Genomic DNA, 24,340 nt, shown 5'->3' with positions numbered 1-24,340 from the left:
AAGCTTCTCAAGATACCTACATGCCTGAATCCTTTTGGAATTGTAAAAAACTGGCTATTGCTTTAAACTGTTATTTATTCTAAATAACTGTCAACGTGGTATTGATGGCTGTTTTTCAAACAGTTCAACTTCCCAAATAACTCTGTGCATTCCTGTGGGTTTCTTCAGCTGCCTACAGATGCGTATGGAGCGTGTGTGAAACCCGGGAGGAATTTTAAGTCCTGAGGAAACACCTCTGCAAACAGTTTCCTGCAGCCTTTCATCAAGTCTTAATGCACAGTGTAATCAACACCTCGCTAATGGGCTATTTTTCAAAGTAAACTACTGACAGAACCTGATGGGAAGGATGAAGGCTACAGAGAAAGGGCAGTGAAGGACCTCCCATGATTCTTCAAGTTGGTTTTGCCATGGGCAATACACTAGCAGCAATACTCACAGTCCTAAGCTAAGGTTTCCTGGTGCAAAGCACTTCCAGAGCCAGGCAGGGCTCCAAACAACACTTCAGCACATGCACTTAACGTACAGTTAACAAACTTTGCCAATACGTTTCCCCAAAGTATACAAGGAAATGGCAAATAGCAACTCCATGCCCATAACACGGGTGGGAGAGAGAAGGCTGTGTTAGAGATTACTTGAAATTAAAAGATTCTTTTCATCCTCCAAGAACTATGCCATAGACAATCTGATCTAAATTGCTGCATACAGAAAAAGCAGCGGACAAAACTGGCTCACCACCCAGTACTGCTGGTGACAGAGCTGGCTCATCTGCATGGATGGAGCTGGTGGATTGTAATGACAATGCAAGCTCATGCTGAGCCTCAGAGTGGAAATCTAAAACCATCCTCTTCCAAATGCTGATGGTTAGACTAGATGATCTGAGGAATCTTTTCCAACCTTAGTTATTCTATGATTCTGCATGCATGTGGACATACTCAGGACAGCCGCAGGTTTTCTTCCCTTTGACTTTTGCCCACCATCATATGAGAATAGCTACTAGCTATAATCACATGTAGTTAGCCTACTCTGTGCCTGAGGGTAAGGCCTGAGATCCCCGTACTGGTTCTTCCTGATGGCTGCAGCTGACCTGTCAGCCCCACCTCAGGTACCACAAGTCCATAAATCTGGGAGCTTCCTCCCCCAGACTCTTCTTAAATTCTTGTTTGAGGGGCCCAAACTCAGTGTTGCCTCCAGTCCACAATTACAGTCACTAGTCAAGCAGATGCGGGGCACTATGACATGGGGCAAGATGTCAGTTCAGCTCAGAGACAAGCTCAGACAATGCAAACATCAGCCTTGGCTATAGACAAATGAGAGGCCCAGTAAGGAGTTCAGAGGGGTTCCACGGGCCATGAAGAACATGACACAGATACTGACAGGCAGCAATTCAGTTGCATCTTCTTGTTTTCTTCTTTCACAAGATCTCCAATGTCATCTTATCTTTGAGGCATTCAACCCTGTCCTGTACAGCAGCCCAAGTTTAACTCACGGCTACTTGCTTCCAGAAGTGTCTCTCCAGCTTTTGTCACATGCAGCCCTGTCCAAACTACTTTAAGCAGACCGTCTGTGAGCTCATCTCCCTCAGAGATGTGGTCAGTCCCCAAATGAGAGAGACTTTCCTCCTCATCCAGTGGTCCAAATCCCCTTAGTGAACCACACAGCTTCACTGTAAGTTTTAGGTCTGAATTTTGCCTTCTCTTAGGGAAGTGCCCTAAACAATGCTCTCCATGTCCCTTCCGTCACCACTGCTCTCTGGTTTGGCAGGGATCTAAGCTGACTGCAGGACAGCAGTGGGGGCAAAGCCATCTGCCTGTTGTTGTAGCTTTGCCTCAGCTGCATGGAAATACTTCATTCCTCCATTCTAATTCAATTCTGAGCAGTGCAGCTGATAAAAACATTAAAAGGCATGAAAGGAAATGAAAGTGCTCAGTCCTACTGGCAGCCACCGGGAGGCTGGGAACCAAATCCTCATTTGTGCCTTTGGAAGTCTTTCCCCAGGGCTTGAGTGCAGCGGTGATTGACCAAAATGCAATTTATTAACTGTTCTTCCCCTCCTATTTCACAGCTCTAGGAGAGGCAGTAACTCTAGGAACTACAGCTCAGGCAGTTTTGCCTGATTTGCTAATTCTTGTTACCACTCTGTGTTCCAGTCCTGTCATATTAATGCCAGCCTACTGGGCTCCAGGACACTCACATCAGCAGTGGTGGCAGAGATCCCATACAAGCTCTCACATTTGGACCCTGAGACCCTCTAGGTATGGGTATTAAAAAAATATAATAAAACCTGTTAGACAAAAGGCATTCCTTCTATCATGTCCTTTTAGACAGTACTTACTTTTTCTTTAGTCTTTTCCTTTTTTCATACCCTGCATGTCCTGGGAACCATTGAGAACATTTTGTCCTACAGTGTAATCTGGAGCTGGGGTAGAAGGCCCATTTCCTATTCAGAGATCTGATCTACATTTCTGTGCAATTTCTGGAGAGTCTCTCAAGACAATTACTCAAATAATAAACTGATGTCTGGCTTAGCCAGGTTGTCACAGCTTCTGAAGCTGAGATTGCAACTCTGTAAGGCACTGAAAATCTGCCTGTTTAATTACCTTCATTTCCTTGTTCGGAAAAGGAGGCTAAGATCTTCTTCCATATCTCAACTCATTAATATTTGTAAATTGTTCTGAGACTGCAGGATAGTTGGGACTACTTATAGGACTGCAAAATGCCATTTCAATTAGGTACAAGTTGCCATGCAATTAAAATATACTGAGCATCACAATATGTAGCAAATGGGACATCTTGTTTTACATCACCCAAGGAACACTAAGTGGCTTTGTGCTTTTGAGTTGCCTATTTTATACTTTTTGCCCTGAAAAACTCATTAAGGAAATGTATTGGGACAGACTGCGATGTTCAGTGTGAGCTGTTATCTCTCAAAGTTCCCGGCCCATGGGAAAAAGTACGTCCATGTGGGCAAATCAAACTCTCTCCTGACAACTCCACAAAATGCAGAAACAGAGGGACAAGAACCACAGCTACAGCCCTTCTGTACCTCTGCAAGGAGATTCCCATTCTGTGGATATATACAAAGAACAGTATCTGCTCTCAGCATTCCTAGGGAAGTGGATCCTTAGAATCTCAGCTGTCCTTGTCTGACTCACATGGAGTAACCAGGGAGAACTTTTATTGGCTCTTCCTCCTGCAAATGAATTTATTTTGATTCCTTCCAAAGGGCTGCTCAGAGTCTGCCCTCATTTCAGTCTCTAAGAGCTTTGTGGGAGACTGTTTGGGCAAGACTGTGGCAAGAATTCATGCCATTTGGAGACAATCTGTAAGCCCTCACAGTGTCCCAGAATGATTCCTTATTTTTCTAAGAATATGAAGCACTGTATGTGCATAGAATTGCCCAGGTTGGAAAAGACCTTTAAGATCATCAAGTCCAAAGCATGTGGTTGTGAATATGCACGCTCACGAAAGGTGAAGACAGGCAGCTCCTCTAGGCCCAGAGTCGGGAACAAAGATCAGCACAGATTTTTTTATCATACTTTTTCTGTGTGTGTAACATATATCAGTTGCTTTACTCCTCCTACACCTCCACATGTTAACTTTTAAGTGAACCCAAAGCAGAAGGTAGCAGTCTCATTGGCTGCCATGTCTCCTAGAGGACACTCCAGATGGCCCAGTCAAATATCTCCAAAAGGTATGATCTTATATAAATAACTTATTCTAATGACAATCGTCTATAAACCAGTTGGCTTTGGCTTCAGCCACCCAGGAGAACTGCAGCTAAAGCCATTCCTCATCCTAGATTACAGAGCCTAAACTTAATCTCCATTAAGTTTTCCAATATGATTAGTTTTATATCAGCTTTCAAAACAAACAGCACCTTGCTGTTAGTTACTGGATGAACATGTATTAACCCAAGGCAGTTCAGACTACAAATCTGAGGATTTAGAATGATTTCCTGAAAGGTATATCTAAATATTCTCCATAAATACCCACGCAATACAAATCAACACCAAACTATCCCCAAAGGAAACATTCATGGGAGCAGAAATCAGAACAATCGCTGGGATAAATGTTCAGCACTTGGTCAGGACTGTACTCCAAGTCATCTTTTGCATTAGCATATAATAAATCCGTGTTGGCTTTTACTAACTATACTGTGCCTGGTATCCTTTAGTAGTGTGTGTCTGTACCAGAACTCTCTTCACATTATTTAGGTTATTGCTGTAGGTGCTAAAAATACTTGCTCCTTGCTGTTGCATGTGGAGTTGGGTGAGAAATGTTACTTCCCAGTTCAACAAAGAAAACTGTAGCAGCGTGTACTGTAACACATAAGAAAAAAAAACAACCTTCACTTTCCTTCCTGCTCAGTGATCATCTCTTCTTCACTGTTTTACTCACATACCTAATGGCACCTCCTCCCTCAAAAGGTTTTGTTAGTCTGATGTATCTGGCTAAGACAACGTCAACTGAAAGAACAAACCTGGGGAGGCTGCAAGTGGAAACACACATAGGATTTTAAAAAATCATTCTGCATGTGTTCTCGTAGAAACCAATCTCCTCACAAATTTAGAAGTCATGATCCCACATTAAGGGAAGAGAGAATCATGTGAGGGGTTAAATAAACACAAAGCAAACGTGAGCATCAGCTTTGCTGCACGGTGCTGTAAAGCAAGCTGGGTAAAGTCAGTCACTGGTTGGTTTTGGTTATCAGCATTTCTTGTGCTACAGTGACCCTTGTGATTTTAATTTCGCCACTATGAATTAGCTCCTGTTGTCTCCTCAGTTAGCATCAGTATTAAGATGTTGTAGCGGAAGATGTAATTAGCTTGTGTGTTTTTAACCCATGATTCCACAGTAAAGAAAAATGAGATACACAGTACAAAAGTAATAATCCTATACAGCTCTAAAGCAGCTTTGGGACCGCTGTGCAAAAACATTAGAGCAGTTTCTGTTGTACAGGATCAGAATGAGTCTGATTTCTTTAGAATACATAATTTATCCTACCTTGCTGGCTTTTAGTATCTCAAACATCAGAGGCAACCCCTGTGTGATGAGCTCTTCTGTGTACTCTTCCTCTTGAATGGACTTGAATTCCTTTAGCAAGCACTGGATGAGGGGTCGTCTGTGCTGCTGGAAGGATGTTCGCAAGGACTCCAGCCATGTGTGCAGTGTCCAGGGAACACCTACAGAAAGAGGACAGAGCTTACTCCCAGCTCCAGAGAAAGATGTGCCCTCCTGTAATTTCCATCTTCACTTGTATTAATCCTCAGATTTTAAGCAAAAGCTGCCAAATAACACTAGAAATAAAATTCCTATTTACCCACAGCTGAGAAGGCGGGTGGTTATCAAGACGTCCCAGACCTAATACACAGAGGCTCTCCTCCAACTACTAAGGGAAATTGTGGTCTCTTTGCTCATCTAGCCCTCAGCTTCTCTGCTGAGACTGCCAATTTGAGGTAATTGTTGTGGTGCTCTGAAACGCAAAAACCTTTTGGAAACTAGATTTACATGAGTTCATTTGTTTGAATGTGGCCCTGGGGAGCCACTGAATGGAAACAAAAGATTTTGGTCACTACCTAGCTGTATTCAAACTGGTGGTCTTCAGACTACAACTTTTAGTTGTAAGCCCTAGCCCGTGTCCTCTACTGATCATTACTATTTCCCCTAAACAGCACTGGGTGAGTTAAGGAGCCTTTTCAAGTAGCTGTTTGTCATGGCAGAACCACTCTCTAGGAACTTAAAGGGAAATGTTCCCCTGCACTGAATGAGAAAACACACAAAGTTAATATAGTACTCCAAACATTAGGCTGGACGTGACCTAGTTTCTGTTCTTGCAGAATAGAGTGGGAGGAAACAGAAGCCTGGGATTTGGCAACATAAGGACTTTCCTTCCAATTCAGCAAATGCCCAGCACCTTGAGCAGCTCTGGTTCTCTCCTCTCACTCAGCACCAAGAGCTCTGCCTGCCCAGCGCACCTGGTAAAACAAGAATGTACACCCTGACACACAGAAGAGGTCCTCAGTGCTGGAGTGCTGCACTACATGAAGGCACAACAGCCACGCTGGCCTCTCTCCAGGGAAAAATTAATGGAGATCAGGCACAGAGTAATGGACACATAGTCCAGATTCATTCCCTCTTGTGATCCTGACCACTCTTGCCATGAGAAGAAGCAGACCTCCAACAGGCTGCTGAAGTGCTCAAGCCCCATGCTGGCACAATTAGCACACTGAGAAGCCAGTTCACTGCTCTTCTCCTCAAAGGCTCATAAACCTTGGGAAAAAAAAGATGTTTAAACTGTGGACTGTGAAATGGCAGAGTGCAGAAGAGAACTGTTGGAAGCAGCAGACAAACACTGCCCCAGAGACTTAGCTAACGCTCTGCCAAGCAGCAGTGAAGATGGCTGCTGGTAGAAACTACGCTGTCCTGAAGAGCAGAATATGCTATGGAGCTAAAATGGCCCCGAAACCTGCAGGATCCCCTATCATGTTCCAGATGAAGGGTGGAAAATAAGAGATTGCTCTTAGAGTGTGTCTAGCACACACAATTTGACATAAAAAGCAGTTTGCTCTATTTTGCAGTTGCTTAGGCAGCAGGAATCTTAACTGAGTTCAGAGAAGCTCTGATAGCCTTGGCTTTAAGCCTGGGCTGACTTGAACTTACCTTCCCCATCCTCACCCACAAACCTGCTGGGAAACCCCCTGCAATTACCACCTCCATAGAAGTTCAGGAGGCTCAGCTGCAGTCAGTTTAAGCAGCAGCACACGAAAGACACATTTCTTACAGCGGTATCTCTGATGAGGCAGAGAAGCAAGGGTGCCAGCACTGACCTATACTCCGTATGTCAATGGTCACATCCACATATCCATGCTCAGCACTGTGGTACATGGCCTCCTTCAGGGCTTTCAGTTTGGCCTTGCTGTTGCGGCTGGCACAAAGCGGAGCTGCTGCAGAGTCAGGTAGGTCCGTCCCTTCGGCCAGTATCTCCTCCAGAGACAAGATATCACTCTTTTCCTTCTCTGGCTGAGCAAGTAGCTTACGGAAGACATTCCTGGCAATTACAGCATGACACAGAGAGGGAGGCAGGGAAAGAAGAGCAGGAGAGTAGTCAGTGGTGATGATACTTTGTGCAAGACACCTATCCAGCAAGCAGGTCAGAAATTACTCCAATTAATGGAATAGTTTACAGCAGTCCTAAAGCAAGCATCACTCTGTTAGCCCACCTCTTAGCCCACCAGACCACAACTGCAAGATGCTGCTGTAATGACAGCAACTGTACAGATGTCAAACAAATGGCAGGAACTTTGTGGGAACATAAACCCATGAGCTAAACGTGACTCTCACGTGTCTCATGACTTCTGGCACCTGCCCCACCATCGGGTTAAGGTTGGATTGCCTTTGGACAAGCACTCAGGACTTTCACCAGGGAGGCCACTTGAGAAGGGAGCTGTCTGGAGCTATGGAAAGCACCAGCACTGGATTAACACTCAAAGCAGCTTGGGAAAGCTAGAGCAACTAGACATTCAACAAGGCCAGTCAGGGCAGGTTCAAGCACATCACGGACTGTTCTGGCTGGGCGATCAAATCTGGGCCATCACACACCAGGCCCAAATTCAGCCAGAGACTTGGTATCTTCAGGTTCATACCAGCATAAGTTCATCAATCTCAAAGGAGTTGCTCTTGGTTTCCACAACTATAAGAAGAGAAGCCAGGCTGGCCACCATGTCACCTCCATCATACTCTGACATCCTCCCCACACCTGCTTAGAACCTCGCATGGGGTGACAGCAGGCCACGGGGTGTCCCAAAGGAGTGGTTTGGGGAGAGAGGGAAAGAGGAGGGAGCCTGTGTGGGCAGTGTAGAGGTAGGAGTGTAAGAGCCAGTTCTCAGAAGTAAGTTGTGGGTCTGTGATGTAAACAGAGCCTCAAGTCCTCCTCAGGCACATGGCTCTCACTCACACCAGCTGGCACCAAGGCCTGAGTAGTAAATGCAAGAATCCAGCAACAAGTTCTCTTGTCTGTCATCCCAGAGATCCCTCGCAGGCTCCAGATGGGCAGTGTTTTTTGAACCCACCCTGACATGCCATGAGCATGTTGTTACACTGGCAACTCTTCTCTAAGCAAACAGACGATAGGTACTGTCTCTAACCTGTATCTATGTTCCTCTGGATGGCTACAATTAGAAAAGCAGGAACGTGAAGATCATAATACTAATCCATTGCACTGCAGTAAACTCCTGAACGTTGCAACATCATGCATGCCAGGTGCTTCATTTCATTACTTTCTTTAAAGAATTGCAGCATACATCCAACATTAAAGCACACAGGACTTTACAGTAAACACAGATGCAGGAACTCTGTTCAGTGACAGCAAAGGCTGCAGCAGTACAGACACAATTCACCCCAAACCTCAGAAATACGTCAACAAGAAATTCAGAAGGAATGTCTTCGGCATTCCTTTCCACCATCACATAATCTACCATTTAACAAACATCACATTGCAACACACCACGAGGAGTATCCTTCCTCTTCTTTCAATAAGATAGAAAGAGCAGGTTGTACCACCAACTGGTTTAATTCACATGCTAGCAAAAAGCCTTACATCTCTGCTCAGTTGGTGGCTTGTTTGATTGTTCATGCAGAACTTTCACCCATCTGCTCAAACCAGACTCCCAGGAAAAATACAACCACGTGAAGGATGCCACTAGACTTGTTCCCACTCTACCTGTGTCCATGAGCAGCGGCCTGACTGAAAGAGTTCATGTCACCTTGTGGAGTCATGGAAATGCCGTTCCTGTACATAGTTCCTATCATGGGGTCAGCTCCTCGCTCCAACAGCAAACTGACCAGCTCGAAATTTCCTGCAAGTCAAGAGATGCACGTTTACTTCTTTTAAAATCCACTGTTTGCTCATCCAAATCACAGATCTCAACTGAAGAATTTACAGCAGAGGAAGGAGAAAATCCTTACCGGCAGCTGCTGCCAACTGTAAAGGAGTTTCAGAGTAGTTTTCTTCTCCATGCTCCAGGGAACCTTCTACTTTTGCTCCAGCATCTAACAACAACTAGAAAGAAAATTCGCCATTTAGAGCAACTGGGGGTACCACAGTGATCAAGAGTTCATGAACAGTGACGAATGAGAGTCTAATGCTTCTTGTTATCTGCAAACCAGATACAATGGAGACAAGTGACATGCAAGTTCTGCTCATTATTTTACAGAGGCAAATTGATTCCTTTTTTCGCTCATTTTACATTGCCAGACACCAGGAGCACTAGTGTCCAAGGCTCAGAGCCAAAAAAGTGTAACCCAGTGTTTTTGAATGGGAAATGCGAATAAGGTTGGTGTTAGGAAGCAATGCACTGAAGATGGAAATACTGAATATCAGCCCAACAAGCATCCTTCCTTTATGGTCTTCTAGAAGCTCAGGACCAACTTATAATGGAACAGATTTCAATTGCCTCCATCTTTTTTATAAAGACATGGCCAAAGAAAGGCAATCATTAAAAACAAATCGTAGTAATGAATCCAAAAGCTGTGGTTTCCATCGGGTACACGTCCACATGAATAGTGACAATGCTGAAAACAAAAGTGGCCAAGGAGAGCAGGATGGAGCCTGCCCTCTAGCCCCTCTTGGCCCTTTATGTCTTTAGGCTTTCAAAGTTTTAACAAAGCTTGGTTACATGTGCAACAGACACAGCTGTTTTGAAGAATAAACCTTCTTGACTTTTGAGATGCCAAAGCAGAGAACCAGCATATCCCACGCGACGCCTTGCTCGGGTAAGGAGACTGAGAGCTTCTCTCCCTTTGGGACAGAGCGATGGCTGTGGCTGTCTGTCTCTCCCCACCAAGGCAGCCGTCTGGTACTTGTTAAAGTATTACAGCATAAGAAAGTGTAATGAATGAATAAACAGACACACAAAACAAGTGGTCAGGAAGGAGCACAAGGAGTTGTCAGACTTTCTTTGGTGCAAGTTTGCTTTAAAATTGTCCTATTTAAGCCTCATATTGGTTAAGGTTTGAACACTCTATTTGTTATATAATAGGTCTATTATATATCAGTACACTCTAGAAGAAGCAGAAGTAACCAATATGAGTATGACAAGAGGATACTGGTTTGAGATGTGCATAACTGGAACTAAAGAGGAGAAACAAAAGAATGAGATGCAGGTAGGGAAATACAATAATACCTGAACTACAGGAATATGTCCATGCAACACAGCAAATGTCAGAGCTGTCCAATGGCGGGTCTCAGGGTGGACGGATGGGTATTTATGAGCAGTACTGACAACCTACAAACAAATTAAAGTTATTTTTTTTCAAGTGTAATAAAGTCAACCTGCCTGAAAGCCAGGCATGTGAGGGAGTAAGTGAAATAGAAAACCTGGGAAAGGTGCTTTATAAAATGATTGGTCTCACTTTTTTCCAGCAAAAATTTTTCTTAAAACTAAAACTGTTCATGCTGATTTGACAGCTTGAATAGCGCAATACCAAATGAAGTCTTTTTACCAACTACTGTAGCTCCATCTAAACCACTGGCCACCACTTTTGCACAAGGTCAAAACATCCACAGTTGTTTACAGCAGCGCACGCTGGAGGAGCAGGGATGGATCAGGACCCTTATGGCTAAGGACCATCTGACTTCTGCAGACCCCTACAGCTCCAGCTCTTGGGATTGCTTCAGGCCCAAAGGAATTCTCTCCACATAAATCGGTATGACTTTTGTCGTTGACATCAAGGAAGACACATCACAGTCCCTGCCCTGGAGTTTTCCAGCAGTGCTTCCAGGCTCCTCCTCTTCTACCGGAGGGAAAATGACAGCTGAGAACTGATGGGGCAGAGTGACATTTCACAGATATTTTAAGAAAAGTCATTTTTATTGCTTTCTCCTGTCTGAATCGAGTTAGAACACAGCAAAGTGGCTTCAGTTAAAAGAGATGCAAAGTTTATTCTCAGAAAAAAGCGGTATTTTTTTACATTGCTCCTTCAATTTTCTATGTTTTTGTTCCTGGTTCCTCTAATGTAGACATTGGAAAAGATGAATAACCACTCTCTGCTTCAGTTTCCCTGTCTTAAAGATGGGGATATTAATATTGATGAGGTTCACAGAGATGGAAATATCTAATGAACATTTGCAATCTGAGCTCGCACACTCAGATGGAGTGTGATACTAAAATTCAAAATCTTATTATTCATCTTAGAACGAGGACTAAGATCAGAGTAAAAGATGCACCACCTCTCTGTCTTATCAGCCAACTATGCTTTCACTAAGTTGTTTGACATAGTTTTATCCATGTAGGGAAGCAAGGGCAGTTATTAAATGCTTAATTGCATGAGCAGATAGCATTTCCAAGCACCACATGCAGCATTTTGTTAAAAGCATCTAACCAAGCCCTTGATTCTGAGAACAAGGGATGAGGACAAAATCTGAAGAGCCTGTACAGATCCCACAATTAGAGTGGATCTGCACCAGAGCCTGGTTGCATCACTCAGATTTGCCAAAGAGAGGGGGCTGAAATGCCCTTCTCTCTTTTACAGCTCAGTAAGGACCAGCACACTACAAGCTCTGGTGCAACTGGAGAAGCCTGCTGGTGTCTGAGCACAAGTACAGGGATTCTTCAGGTCTGAGTTTTCTCAGAAGGAAGAGATCAAGCAATCTGAGCTGAGGGATTTAGGCTGGGGAGCAAGAGTGGCAGAGGGTGAGGATGGGCATCATGGTGCAGTGAGATCAGTGTCCAGCATCTCCTCTTCCAGCATGGACTCCCACTGCTGTCTGGGGCAGCCCGTGGCAAGCGGTAAAGAAAATGAAGTCATTTAAACTCCTTTGCTCCTTTTTGATTACAATTCTCTTCTGTTCATATGGTGTTTACAAAAGACCTGTGGCTGATAGGGCTTTTAAAGCCTCAACTGCAATTTGCTGTGCATCTACAGGTCCCACTGACTCCAGAGAGTATTGCAGCTCCTCAGAACATCTGGAGATGAGTCCATTTTCGATAAACATGGGCAATCAAAAATGGAGGCACCCAGCATTTGAGGCTACTTTTGGAAATATACATATATATAACTGATTTGCAAAGAGAAATAAGAAAAATGATGCAGGCACCTGACAGGGTATTTATTTTCGTTCATGGTTGATTTGCCTTTTTTCGCTGTAATTGCCCAATTTGCACAGTTGGTTGTGGTGTGCACAAATCATCTTCTAATTGCACACCATAATTATTCATAGTTCTTGTCCCAAAGTGTTTTCATTTGATTTGAGAGCAAACACTCTACAGAAATGAATCAGGGAGGTTCAAATTTCTCACTGGAGTTGTTTTTTTCAGATGTCAGCAGTTTCAGGAAGACAAAACTGTTTAAATTTGCATTTGGTTCAAGTCTGGAAGATTACTGGCCCAAATGGAAGGGCCAGGATTTCTGCTCTTAATGATAACCAAATAATGCTCTGAGCTGTGGGATCTGAGCAGCAGGAGAGATCAGCCTGTGTTCATCCATTCTTTGGTCTGTCTACAGTGCTAACAAGGGTTCAAGTGCTCAGTTATTGCTGGCTCCGAGGGCAGCTCACTTGAATTGTGGGAAGGAAGAGGTGAGAGTGGATTCCATGAGGAATCATCAGCAGATTTCACACAAGACACAAAGAGCAATAAGATAGTAACAACTATCAGTCTGTACAGGTGACATCTATTCCTGCTTTTAAATTCAATGTTTTACAAGTGCAAAATGTCTGGCTGAAAGCAGCACCTACAATTTATCAGCTCATTCAAATCAAAACAGAACAGATGGAACACAGATAAGTGAAGCAGACAGTTTAATTTACTCATGACCTCCACAAACTGAAACTGGAACCAATAACAAATAATTCTCTCGTGGATTTTCAAACAGCTCTTTAAAAATGTACATACCTGCATTGCACGGAGTTGAACCACAATCTGTTTGGTGGACAGATTGTAAGTTTTTGATGTGCATTCATCAAAGAGATGTTAATATTCTGGAAGCTTCAAGCTCCTCATCCAACAGTTTTCAGACCAAAGCATTTCATCAAAAAAAGCAGGGGAACGTACACTGCACTTGTGTGCTGGGGATGCTTAGACGGAACATCCCAAGACGTACAAATGCATAAGCTGTAGCAGGCCATCAGACAGACATTTCTTTTACCCTCTTCATTTTTACTCAGCTGAGATTCCGGGAGTCCTCCAATTACTATCAGAGCGGTGCTCTGTGCTAATGTTAATGCCCGTTTTCATTTGCAGTATGCAAACACAACTAATTAAATATTACCTGTGGGGTAAGTCCGATGACTTGACCCTTTCTGAGAAGCAAATCCAAATGTTAACCTAAGGCAATCTGATTTCACCATTCATTTCAAGTGGTGTTGTCCAGGACAAGATAATTTTATCTTTATTTCTTGGGATTTTCCCTCCGCTACTATTTCAGGGGGTAGTTTAAGATGTCAACAAACAACAGAACAAAGATACAACCAACAAAAAGTCCTCACCTCAGCATTCAGATCTGCTCCAGCATCTAGCAGCATCTGCACCATAGCCTCATCACCCCTGACACAAGCATACATCAGTGGAGTCATGCCCTAGTCATTTTTTGGAGTTAAAAAACAAAGGAATTGACAAATTTAACACAGAACTCTTCTGATTTTTTTAAAAATAGTTAAGTATATATCATTAAAACTAACAGTATGTATTTAATGAAATCCATTACCTCTGTTACAGTCATGCCCCTCAGACTAGCAAAAGCAAACCATTTCATAAAATCTCCATTTTCATTGTCACTTTGGCTGTTCTGTTTCTGTGTTACCCTTGACATTCTCAATACAGCCACTGAATCTGGGTCTGTAAGCCTCACCTCCATGTTTGTGTACAAAACTCTGCATGTTTGCCTCTTCTGTGGGACCCCATGAAGAAATGTTCTTATCAAAACAACCATATACCCACTGATAGTTTGTAAAAATGATAATCTTATTCAGTTTTCTACGATCACTGTTTCTTAAAATCTAACTTTTCAATTACTGACAGAGCCTTTAAAAACATCCAAAGCTCCTCTGATAATAAAGTAGATTTGGGCACAGTTTTTTTTCCATATGGATACCATAAGGGGCTGGAGATGCAAATACTTTGTATTGCACTCTCTGGTAAACAAAGATTTAATTTTAAATGAAATGCTAAACAGCTGCTGTCTCTAGGAAAGAATGTCACTGTTTAGAGGAGAACTAGATTAAATGACCCCTCACTTCAGAATGACCACTATACAACTTGTATTAGTCTGAAATACCTGCAGTGCCTGATCACCGTTTCCCTTGAGATAAGTATGATTGTGGTTGTGGTAATATATTTAGATGAAACCATAAAAAAAATCATTACGTCTACCATAAATTATAATAGAAAAGGCTGCTTATTAAATGCCATAGGTGGCGTTGACCAACAGCCAACAGTTGTTTTGCAGTACATTTACTGCAGCATGTGGCTACCTCTGATGTGTGTTTGTAGCCTCCCTCAAGGTTCCCTGGTAAAATTCCAGTCAGATGGCAGCGGGTTCACTGTTTAATCTGAGAGCTGCCACCAAATGAAATTATTTTCAGAGGCACAGGGGGTGCCCAGCATGGCCAGACACAGAGCCATGCCACTGGTCTTCCTGGCCTAAGCCCAATACCACTGCTGTTGTTGAACTACCCATTCTTCCTGCTTGCATGCTGGGTTGAACGTAGTGGGCATGTGGAAGAGTTGGAGAGAAAATAGAAGTTATGGTTTGTCCCTGCAAGGTAGACACAGCTCCCTTTAAATGCACGGAGCAGAACACTTTTGGACATAGAGCAAAAGGGAACAAGAATTTGGGCCTCCTGCTATTATTAAGGAACAACTTCACCCCAGGCAAGGACAGGTGTGGGTGACTTGAAGTAACTTTCAAGGAGAATCTGAAACGACTTTAGCTACAGTCAGTGCCAAAATATTTCTTTTGGCAGTTAATAAACAGTACCAGAGCAAATGAGTCCACCAGAACTGCAAAAAAACAGTGCTTGGGCCTTGAAACACAGTGACTGCATGGCAGCTTAAAATTAAGGTGACTTAAACTGTTATTTCAGATTCTCTAAATGGTGTCAGTCAATGATTAAATCAAATGTTTAGCACATGACTTTAAAAACCTGCATGGCCCAGCAATTGCATAACCAGGAGCCCCATGGCAACTCTGGCACCTTGGTGTATGCAAAGGAGCTGCCTGTGTGCTACACATGGCTTCTGAACCCACAGCAAGAGAGACTTACAATTGACAAAAAGGGGCCACTGTGACATCAGGGTTTACAGGGTTTCCAAACTCCTGTCCCTTTGCATTGCTGTCCCTCTGCCTATCCCCTGGCTTGCTCTGCAGCTCAACCTTGAAGCATTCCTCAAACCCCTCTCTTTGCAAGTGGGAGGAATGGGATTTTAATGAGCCCATCATTACTGCTCTACTCACACAGGAACACGATAACAACATGAAAAATCAACACCCAGGGCATTAGGGTTTTGGCAAAATAAAAATGACTTTTTTTTCAGCCTTGTATAACTTCCAGCTCTGCCCTGCAAGATGTGGGATGGCTGGTTCAGGGAAACATTTAAGAACTTTCACTCAAATGGGATGTAAGCATGTGTTCATAGTTAAGCATATGATTAAGTACTTTGATTCATCAAGGCAGAGCGTTCCCAGCTTTCAGCCTGGAGGACAGAGGAAATATGGTGCAAAAAGTTTCCAGATTCAGACTAAGTTAAAATAATAATGATTTTTTCAAGTATAATGTTTGAACATTAGAATGGGCTCTCTAATACAATCTTTTTTTGCAGAGTACTGCCCTCTTCTAAAGCTTCTCTCAAACAAAGCCACATTACTGACCCAAACTGAAGCTCTTGAATTCAACATAACTCACATCCCTGGAGCAGCTTTCCTTCCAGAGGACCTAAACCAACTCACAACCCAACCATGACTTTCATCTGGGGGCATCAAAAAACTCAGGGAAATTCCCTTGTAAAGGAAACCATAATATCTGTGTTGCCCTCATAGGAATAGGAAGGGACGTCTTGAGCATCACAGTCCATTGGACTGCTGCCGACAGGCAACTGAAGAGGCAGGTTTATCCCTTGACACAACCACTGGCCTACTGGAGAAGTAACTCCAGAGAAATCTAGGTTCCTCGTTAGGTGGATATTGGCCACAAAGTGTAATGGAGTGGTAATGTTGACAAGAGGCTTTCCCATCTAGAACACCAGTTCAAACAGGGCTCAACTCAGGGTGCCAGCAGGAGAATTAACCTTCTCGTGCTGTGGGGGGGTTGTTGGTGTATTTCAAACATGTTGCAAATCCCAGGGCAGTTTCTCTTGGAAGATGTTCACCTCACAAAGCTCTGCCACACATTAAAATGGCTTTAAGTATTCAGAACAAGACTAAGCTCTCTTCTGATCTCCTGGCTTCAACTGATTCACTTTTCTGTTAAGAAGATACCAGGAGACATATTCATTCTCACGCTGAGTTACCTCAATTCTAAATAATCAGTATGACCTGATATGACCAAATATGATTTAGTTGTTCACCTGGTGGGGCTTTAACTCAATGCAAACTAATGCAGGGAAAGCACTAAGGTCCTGACTATATTTAGTTGACAATTGGGCTCATTTGCTTTGATAAACAGAGAAAAACCCTCATATTTCATTTCTTCTTTACATTTCTGTCTCGTTACCTGTTCACTCATGCTGTTAATCCCATCCGGCCCCAGCAAGGCTATGGCCTGTTTAACCAGATCCGTTCGGCCACAGTTGAGCATCCGGAAGCCGAGGTCCTGCTTGAACTTTGCTTCAGTGGCAACTGCATCCAGTTTCCGAGATGCACAAAAACAGTCGTCGATTCTGTGAACGTGAGAAATAAAGTCTCTCAGAGGACAGTCAGAGGACAGACATTGCTGCCCTTAGGAAAATAATACCTTGCCCTATCTTTGAAGGATGTAGGTCATGCACACATTCGCTCTCCTTTGACCTGTATGCTCAAGGAAAGTGTTGAACGGGAAGTGCTAATGCATACTAATGGAGACTGCCCTTGGTCTATCTTTCACGGAACAAATTACATATTTTATTTCTTTTTAATGGGAAAAAAAAAGAGAGCTTTCACTTGATATTTTTTTCCCCTATGAAAGTAACACACAGCGCATTCTCACCACAAGTTCTCCCTCTGCATGGCGAGGTGATCCAGACCCCTCAGTTTCTGAAAAGTTAGCTTTGAACTAACATCAAATGGATGTATCATCATTGACAATACAACAAAGAGAAAATCATTCCAAACACCTTCAAGTGTCTTACCAGCACAGCCACGGCAATAGAGGAGCCTCTGCAGAGCAGAAAGCACGAGTCCCATAGACAAGTAGGGCACCGTGCAATCAGGGAAGAGAACAGCATTTCTGCCGGGTAACTGTGGCAAAGTATCACATGTCCTTACTGGCTGTGCATAATAAACAGGATATCATTCTTTTAAGATCTTATTCAAAAGATCCACAAACTGTAAGCTGCTCAAGATCTCCATTTCAAATGGATGAAGGGCTGGGGGTTATTTAGCCAAGATGTGAATCTACAGCTCCAGAGAGAGCAGGCGATTCAAATCTGATGTTTACTTAACTCGGTTTCATCTTATTAAAAGACAGATTTGCTTTTCTTTCATGCTGAAGAGTGTCTTGTACAGGGTGGGGCCCAAATCCACAGTGCTGTTGCTGTGAAGTTGGATAAAGAACTGGAAAAACAACACTTTGATTCTCCAATGACACCAGGTCAGAAAACAAGGGGCTACTTATGAATGAAAAACAAAATCAAGATCAAAAGTGAAAACTGCAAATAGACAGCGAGTACTTGTTTTCTATTTCAAATGGAAAAAAAAAAAGGGAGCGAACAAAAAAGTATATAAACAGAACATCATTATCATTTAATTTTCTTCTTCAAAGTGCTGTATCAGTGCTTTATAAAATATATAACACTGCTTAATATTTAACAGCAATATGCAAATAATATGCTGTTTATATAGAAGCAGTGGTATGTAGTAACAGGTACTGCTCTTCCTCTTTCAGCAAAATAATCTGAACTGGAAATACAAAGCAGTTTGATCAAAGCTTCTGCAGGACTCAATACTGAAGCTGGCATATGAGCCTGAGATTGCTCTCTGCCTTGCTGGGTCACCAACCACCAGACCAGGCTGCCCAGAGCCACATCCACCCTGGCCTTGAATGCCTCCAGGGATGGGGCATCCACAGCCTCCTTGGGCAACCTGTTCCAGTGAGTAAATACACTGTAACAGCAGCAACTGGAGCTGCGGAAGAAATATGCCCACAAAGGAGATGAATAAAGAAAACATAACAACGCTGTTTGTTGCACAGATGTTTCTGAGCAATTTTAAGGAAAAAGAAAAACCAGTTCAGATATACAGGGCTGAGCTCTATAACAGAGATCCACAGGAGCAATTGCTGCTTTTACACGTTCACACCGTACGGCACATTTCTGGCACAAGAGCTACAGCAACATTTGGTACTTGCTACCCCCATAGCATAGGATGCTAGAGATCATCTGTGCCCTCCTTTAATGTACAACAAAGACAAAGCACTCTCACAAGTAGGTGTTGGGATTTGCAGTGCCCAGAGGGAGCGCCTGGGCCTCCCAGCTCCAGCTGGCCATTTCCAGATGTCTGTGGGCTGAAAATAAGGTGGTTCCTCAGTGAAGCAGGGCTCTGGAAAGATCTAGACATCCTCTGAGGACTGCAGAGGAGTCTGCCACTATGAATCATTGATTGTGTCAAGCCACTGCTTCATCATTTGTACCAAGATATATAACATACACTGAATAAAATGGGTCAAAATCAGTGCTGGCAGAAACAGGGAGAGCTGTACTGACGTCAGCCAGACTTGGTGCGTGCAGAATGCCAGTTGATGATCTTCTCTTCCCCAAAAATATGATTTTGACTTGAGTTACACACCCACACAAGGAAGGAAGAAGGAACAGGGGCCACCTATCTTACTTATTTTGTATGGGCTGCCCAGAGTTCTGCTCTGGCATGGGTTCATACAGCACCTACCGCTCTGTAAGTGACGCCTCTGAGGGCTGGATCTGATCCCCTACGAGCACATCAGTTCACCTGCTCAGAGCCTATGAAGGGGAACTTTTTACCACTCATTCTGGGTATCAGCAAATCAGTACTCCTCGATCAGTTGGGGGGACTAAGTCTTGGTTCGAGGCTATGTCTGTGGAAGCAGCTGTGTAAACACTGCAATGATCTGGATACAGGGCAGTGTTTGAGTTGCAAGGCTGCTGGATAGCACGGAAGATATGCCATCTAGACCAAGTACCACAAAGCAAGAAGCCACAACTTCACCCTATTATCAGTGTCAACACCCCCAAAAGGGTCTATCACAAGTGGATTATAGCTCTGATTTATGGAACAAAGGCAAAATTGGACCAGACTGTTGCTGCTGCCACCATAATCATATACTGACTAATACAATGGCTAATGATCAAACCAGGGAGTTCAGTAAAACAGGAACATTACGTAAGGGAATGGAATGGAGAATACTTGAGAAGAGAACACATAGCAGCATCTGAAAAAGCCAGAGAGATGAGAGAGTTAAGGCAAGGAGACATGTACAGATAGAAAGCAGTGAGGAGACAGATCAAAAATGATTGGGAACTACAAGTACAGAATAGTAGAGTATAGCATCATTTTTAACACTGGAAAAAGCCAACTGGGACGATGGCACAGCAGACAGAGCGAGCAGCCACACTGCAGAATGAAAACGAAAGAAACTGAAAAAAAAACGCAAAGCCATCAAAAATGAGCCCTAAGCCAACCCAGCATTGCATTTGCTCCCAGATCCTCTTCCTCACCATGAACTGTGCAATGCCAGTTCCAGTGGTGAAGTACAAGCAGGGGTCTCTGCTCCATATTATGCTAATGGATGCTCTCCCATCGCAGACAACATAAAGACACACAAGCATGAAAGAATGCAAGATAAAAAGAGGAAGAGAGCAGGCACCAAACCCTGACGCATTCAGACTTCCCATCTTTGTAATGTAATGAATATACTGACAAGCTACCAAGAGGTAGGGAACGGATGGGAAAGAAGCTTGAAGAATCAGGTTGACTAAGGTCAGCTAAACATACAGCGTCACTCTTCAGAGTTGTGAAGCTGTGCCTACAAAGAAATGGAACTGGAAATGTCCCTGGCTGAACAGTCAGTTTGCAGCCCTTTTGCCAAGAAGTATTTGTGATCTTTCCAGCCGCACAGGATGCTGACACCAGCTTGACAGCTGGATGTCTCCTCCAAGGCCACCTCAGTTTACTGCCAGATCTGCTGGCTGCCAGCGCTCAAAGTTTGTCCTTTTTCAAGTCCTCACCCTGCAAAAAAGGTGCTTCTTCATCGACAGGGACAGCTACGGGAGGAGCAGTTTGTGGAGGCAGTGCTCTCCCCCTCTTTTTGCTGGGGACAGTGCAGGATGGCTCTGGGAGATGATGTAATCCCCATAACTAAGGGGTCCAGTCACAAGGCCTACAAGCTCACTATCCTAAATCAAACGAAGTATTGCCTTTTTTAAATAAAAGGAAAACTAGAAGGTAAAAATCTTCTCAATTTTATTTTTATAGCTAAGCTGCAACCATGTTTTTGCAATATTTCTTTTTTAAAAGGATTTGCTCCCAAACGTCTTTTAATTCCTCACAAATATTCTACAGCAGTTATCTTCAAGATCACTACAGTGTCACCACTGCACATAATTAACTTCACTGTGGCATCATATGGGCAATGCCATGGTAACGTTAATTATTTCTGAATGGCCACTGTCAGATTCTGTGCGGTGCCCATGACATTCTATCCTAATCCAAAATGCTCACACCTCTGACAGGAGTCAAAGGTAATCTTCCTCATTTATAATGGCTCCCAACAGCAGGGCAAATTGTTTTTATCTTTTCCCGAACTCATATTTATGACAACGGAATGAAGCTTTTCTACAGCAGCTGCTACATTTACAAATGTAAGTTTCCTCATTCTCATTTGGACTGGCCAAGAAACGGTCTGTGCTGATCTTTAGTAAGTTACTCACGGATTGAATACATTTGGGAAAACAGATGATTCAAAGTGTTTCCATCGTAACTGGTAGACGTAGCAGTTCTGTTATTACATCGCTTTTTAATTATTTGTTCTCTTGGAGGGGATTATTGCCATAGTCAGTAGTGGACAATTAAAAAACGCAATGCTCTGTAAATGTTATAAAAAGGAGAATAGAAAATAAAATATAAAAAAAAGAACATCCTAATTATGTTCTAAGCTATACGTGCCAGCATCACAAGTGAATAGTTAATTTAAAAGAAATGGAAAGCGAATGTGATGAGCAGCAGGACAAATGCTTCCCTCTGGTAAAAGGAACAAATCATTATCGCGATATCCAAGCACCAAAACCTTGTTTGTCCACTTGGGACCCAATCACCAGCTCTTTCAATTAAAAGAATGATAATCTATTAATTAAGTCCATCTCTCCAGCTCTGTTGAGATTATTCACTATGCCTCCGTCCTAAAACTGAATGAGGTCTCATGTCAGAAATTATAGTTCAGCTGGTTGCAAGTCTGGAAGGAGTCATATTTTAGCTAGCAATATGCATGCATTTTCAATGCTTAATTTCTTGGGGTCAAGGATCACAGTTTTGATCTGGGTTTGTACAGCCCATCGCACAAAAGGGTCCTGTTCTTTGCCTGGGGCTCTTCAGTGAGACTACAGACACAACAGCAGCAGGAGGAGTGGTAGACGGTTTGATTTAAATTTGTAAGCAGTCTTTTCTTCAGTGACATGCTTTAAAAGGGAATACACAGCTGATATTAATAGGACTGCAGTATAAATACTATATTGAGACAATCATTTGCATTTGCAGTTTGGAGAAAGCAAAACATAAGCACAAACATTGATCAAAGTGATCAAGAGTGCTACTTTTTAACATGGACATAAAGTATCTCTGTTTACTTTAATCAGGAGCCAAATTAGGCAAAAAAATAAAACTCCTCTGGATATTTATTAACCGATCTCTTATTCTTGTCAAAGGCTTGAAAATAGATTTGTTACAGATACTGGAAAACTGACTTTAAAAGTGATGTAACTATAAAGTCAAGACCAAAATCTATATTTCAAGGCACTTTTAGCATTATAGTCCCATGTATCTAGGCCAGAAACCTTACTCAAAACTGAATCTGACTTCAGATTTTGAATAAGGCCAATGTAGAAGAGGAAAGATTGAGTACAAATTAATCTTTCATACAAACAAACATAAGTCCTCTCTAGTTAGTGGAAGACAATATGTTATCCGTATCCTGATGACTGTAATCAGGAACATACATAGAAAAGAAGTATATGAAACCCCAACAAAAAAGACTGTATTCTTAAGCCTATAAAAATACAAGTGTGTTCTACCATGGAACCAAAGAGAACACAAGGAGAAGGTTCTCCTGATCAATATTTTTTGTTCATTACTGTTGCCTTCCAACAGCCGGTTGGCAGCACAGGTTGTGATTCACCTCAAGAAACCTATGCCCTATCTTTTAAGTAATAAAATCTCCTTCATCCACCGACACCATCTGCCCCAAGGGACTGCTGGGTTTTGTCAAGCAGCTTGTTTGCAACCGCTTGCTCGTTTGGCATTTTTGTGCCTAATTACGGCGATAGACATGGCTGGTGTTAAAGGATTAGTGAAAATTTGTGGGAGAACAAGGACATTCAAGGAGGTAGGCAAACACCAACCGTTCCTACTTAACTGCAGCTGTAATCTAATTAAACAGTGGATTTTCTCAGCTATTTTCTACTCTCTCTCTCTAGAACCTCAGCCCTTTACTCTGCATTTTAAGAGAGAGCAAAAAGCAGTAGAAAATATTTTTGTGCTTCCAAATCTCTATTTATTAAGTCTATTTATATTTTCATGCTCTAGTACAAGCACAGGATTTCCATAAATAAAATATTAAATGCAACTTTTCCTATTTCACCTCTAAGTAAGAAGAGCATATGCGCAGTCTAGTATTTAGATGACATGGCAAATGACAGAGACTGCTCTGAAAGAAGAAAATAGCACATCTTGCCTTTACATTGCGTCCTTCCTTTTCCATGGTGCTCAGAAAACTCTGTACGGTGATCTAAGGATGTCCTCACACTAAATGAGCTTCATTCCTGAGTTTGATAATCCTATTTTCCTAGAGAACCTTCATTAAGAAGGATGGTCCCAGACAGAAAAGCAGACTTTGTGTTCTTGGTTCAAGGCACATTGGAAATTAGGAGTCATTTTCAATTAAAAACAGATTTTCAAAGGCATTCAGATACTGAAACAGCCCAGAGACCTTTCTGGATCAGAGCTGTAAAGGCAGAGCAGAGTGAGGCTGGGATGGAGTAGCCACTACAGAAGCATACAAAACTGAAGCGTTAATAATCCCTGCCTCTTTCTGCAGCAAGGCTTGAACCCATCTGCACTTTCAGCTTAAACTTGCTCACGATCTGCTAATATCCACATAGTTCTGTGTCTGCAGTGCCCTTTAACAGAGTGTTTTCCCTTCCATGGTGTTTACTCTTGACGTATGTGTAGAAAATAGCCACACGTTCCCTCAGCAGTCACCTTGCTCAGCTACACGAGACCAGTTCTCCCAGCCTTCCTCTAAAACATTTTGACAAAACTCCACTCACCCAAGCCCAATCTCTCTGCCAGGTCCAATGTGACTATTTTCTCCACATGGACACGGTATTTGGTATTCCACATCACTTCCTACCAGTCCCACCCAGAGAAGCACCAGTATTTTCCAGCTTGTACAGCCCTTGTGCATCCTCAGATTGCACTGTTGTTTCTTTTTCCACAGCTAAGGAAGAAGTCGCTAGCATGGTTTGCAATTGTTCTCTGAATGAATACTGCACTATAGTCTTCACTGGCCCCATTCGAATACTCAGTTCTCAATACAGAATATATCACACTGTATATACAGTGTGTAAGTTACATGCACACCATTATATGTATTATTTTTAACTAAGCTGTATGTGTTTGCCTTACAGTTGTGGAAAACTGCATTTCATCTCATTGCTGTTGTCCCAGCCCTCAAGGTCATCCACTTTTTCCTGGATGATTTCCCAAACTTCCTCTGTTTGGACAATGCCTCTCAACACCATGGCATCAGCAAATTTTAACATCATGAGCACACTGCTAATATTTGTGCCAAAGTCCTTTCTGAGAATTAAAAAAGGAGCAGCTCTTACAGCAGAAAGCTGAATAACTCTGGTTGTAACCTCATTGCAGCCAATCCATCCCTTGTCACCTCTTTCTAAGCCAGGCTCTG

The 24,340-nt window shown here is 42.8% G+C and overlaps 1 protein-coding gene across 5 annotated transcripts in view; it reads right to left on the bottom strand.

Annotated features, from left to right (window-relative positions):
• ABTB3 (ankyrin repeat and BTB domain containing 3) overlaps positions 1 to 24,340 on the bottom strand; it is a 154,276-nt gene that overhangs the window by 17,004 nt on the left and 112,932 nt on the right. For 3 of the 5 annotated variants that reach the window (XM_015863770.3, XM_085539416.1, XM_015863778.3), the window contains exons 5-11: positions 16,706 to 16,871; positions 13,484 to 13,573; positions 10,182 to 10,283; positions 8,965 to 9,058; positions 8,720 to 8,855; positions 6,828 to 7,048; positions 5,005 to 5,183 (exon numbers count right to left, since the gene is read on the bottom strand). In XM_015863770.3, the coding sequence (XP_015719256.2) occupies positions 5,005 to 5,183; positions 6,828 to 7,048; positions 8,720 to 8,855; positions 8,965 to 9,058; positions 10,182 to 10,283; positions 13,484 to 13,573; positions 16,706 to 16,871 (988 nt within the window). The remainder of the gene's footprint in view (positions 1 to 5,004; positions 5,184 to 6,827; positions 7,049 to 8,719; positions 8,856 to 8,964; positions 9,059 to 10,181; positions 10,284 to 13,483; positions 13,574 to 16,705; positions 16,872 to 24,340) is intronic. The other 2 variants (XM_085539406.1, XM_085539409.1) reach the window with 1 other exon arrangement.

The sequence above is a fragment of the Coturnix japonica genome, chromosome 1 (genome assembly GCF_054131305.1).
Source record: "Coturnix japonica strain WE chromosome 1, WE-NBRP24, whole genome shotgun sequence".
NCBI lineage: Eukaryota > Metazoa > Chordata > Aves > Galliformes > Phasianidae > Coturnix > Coturnix japonica.
This window is presented reverse-complemented; position numbering and strand designations above follow the sequence as displayed.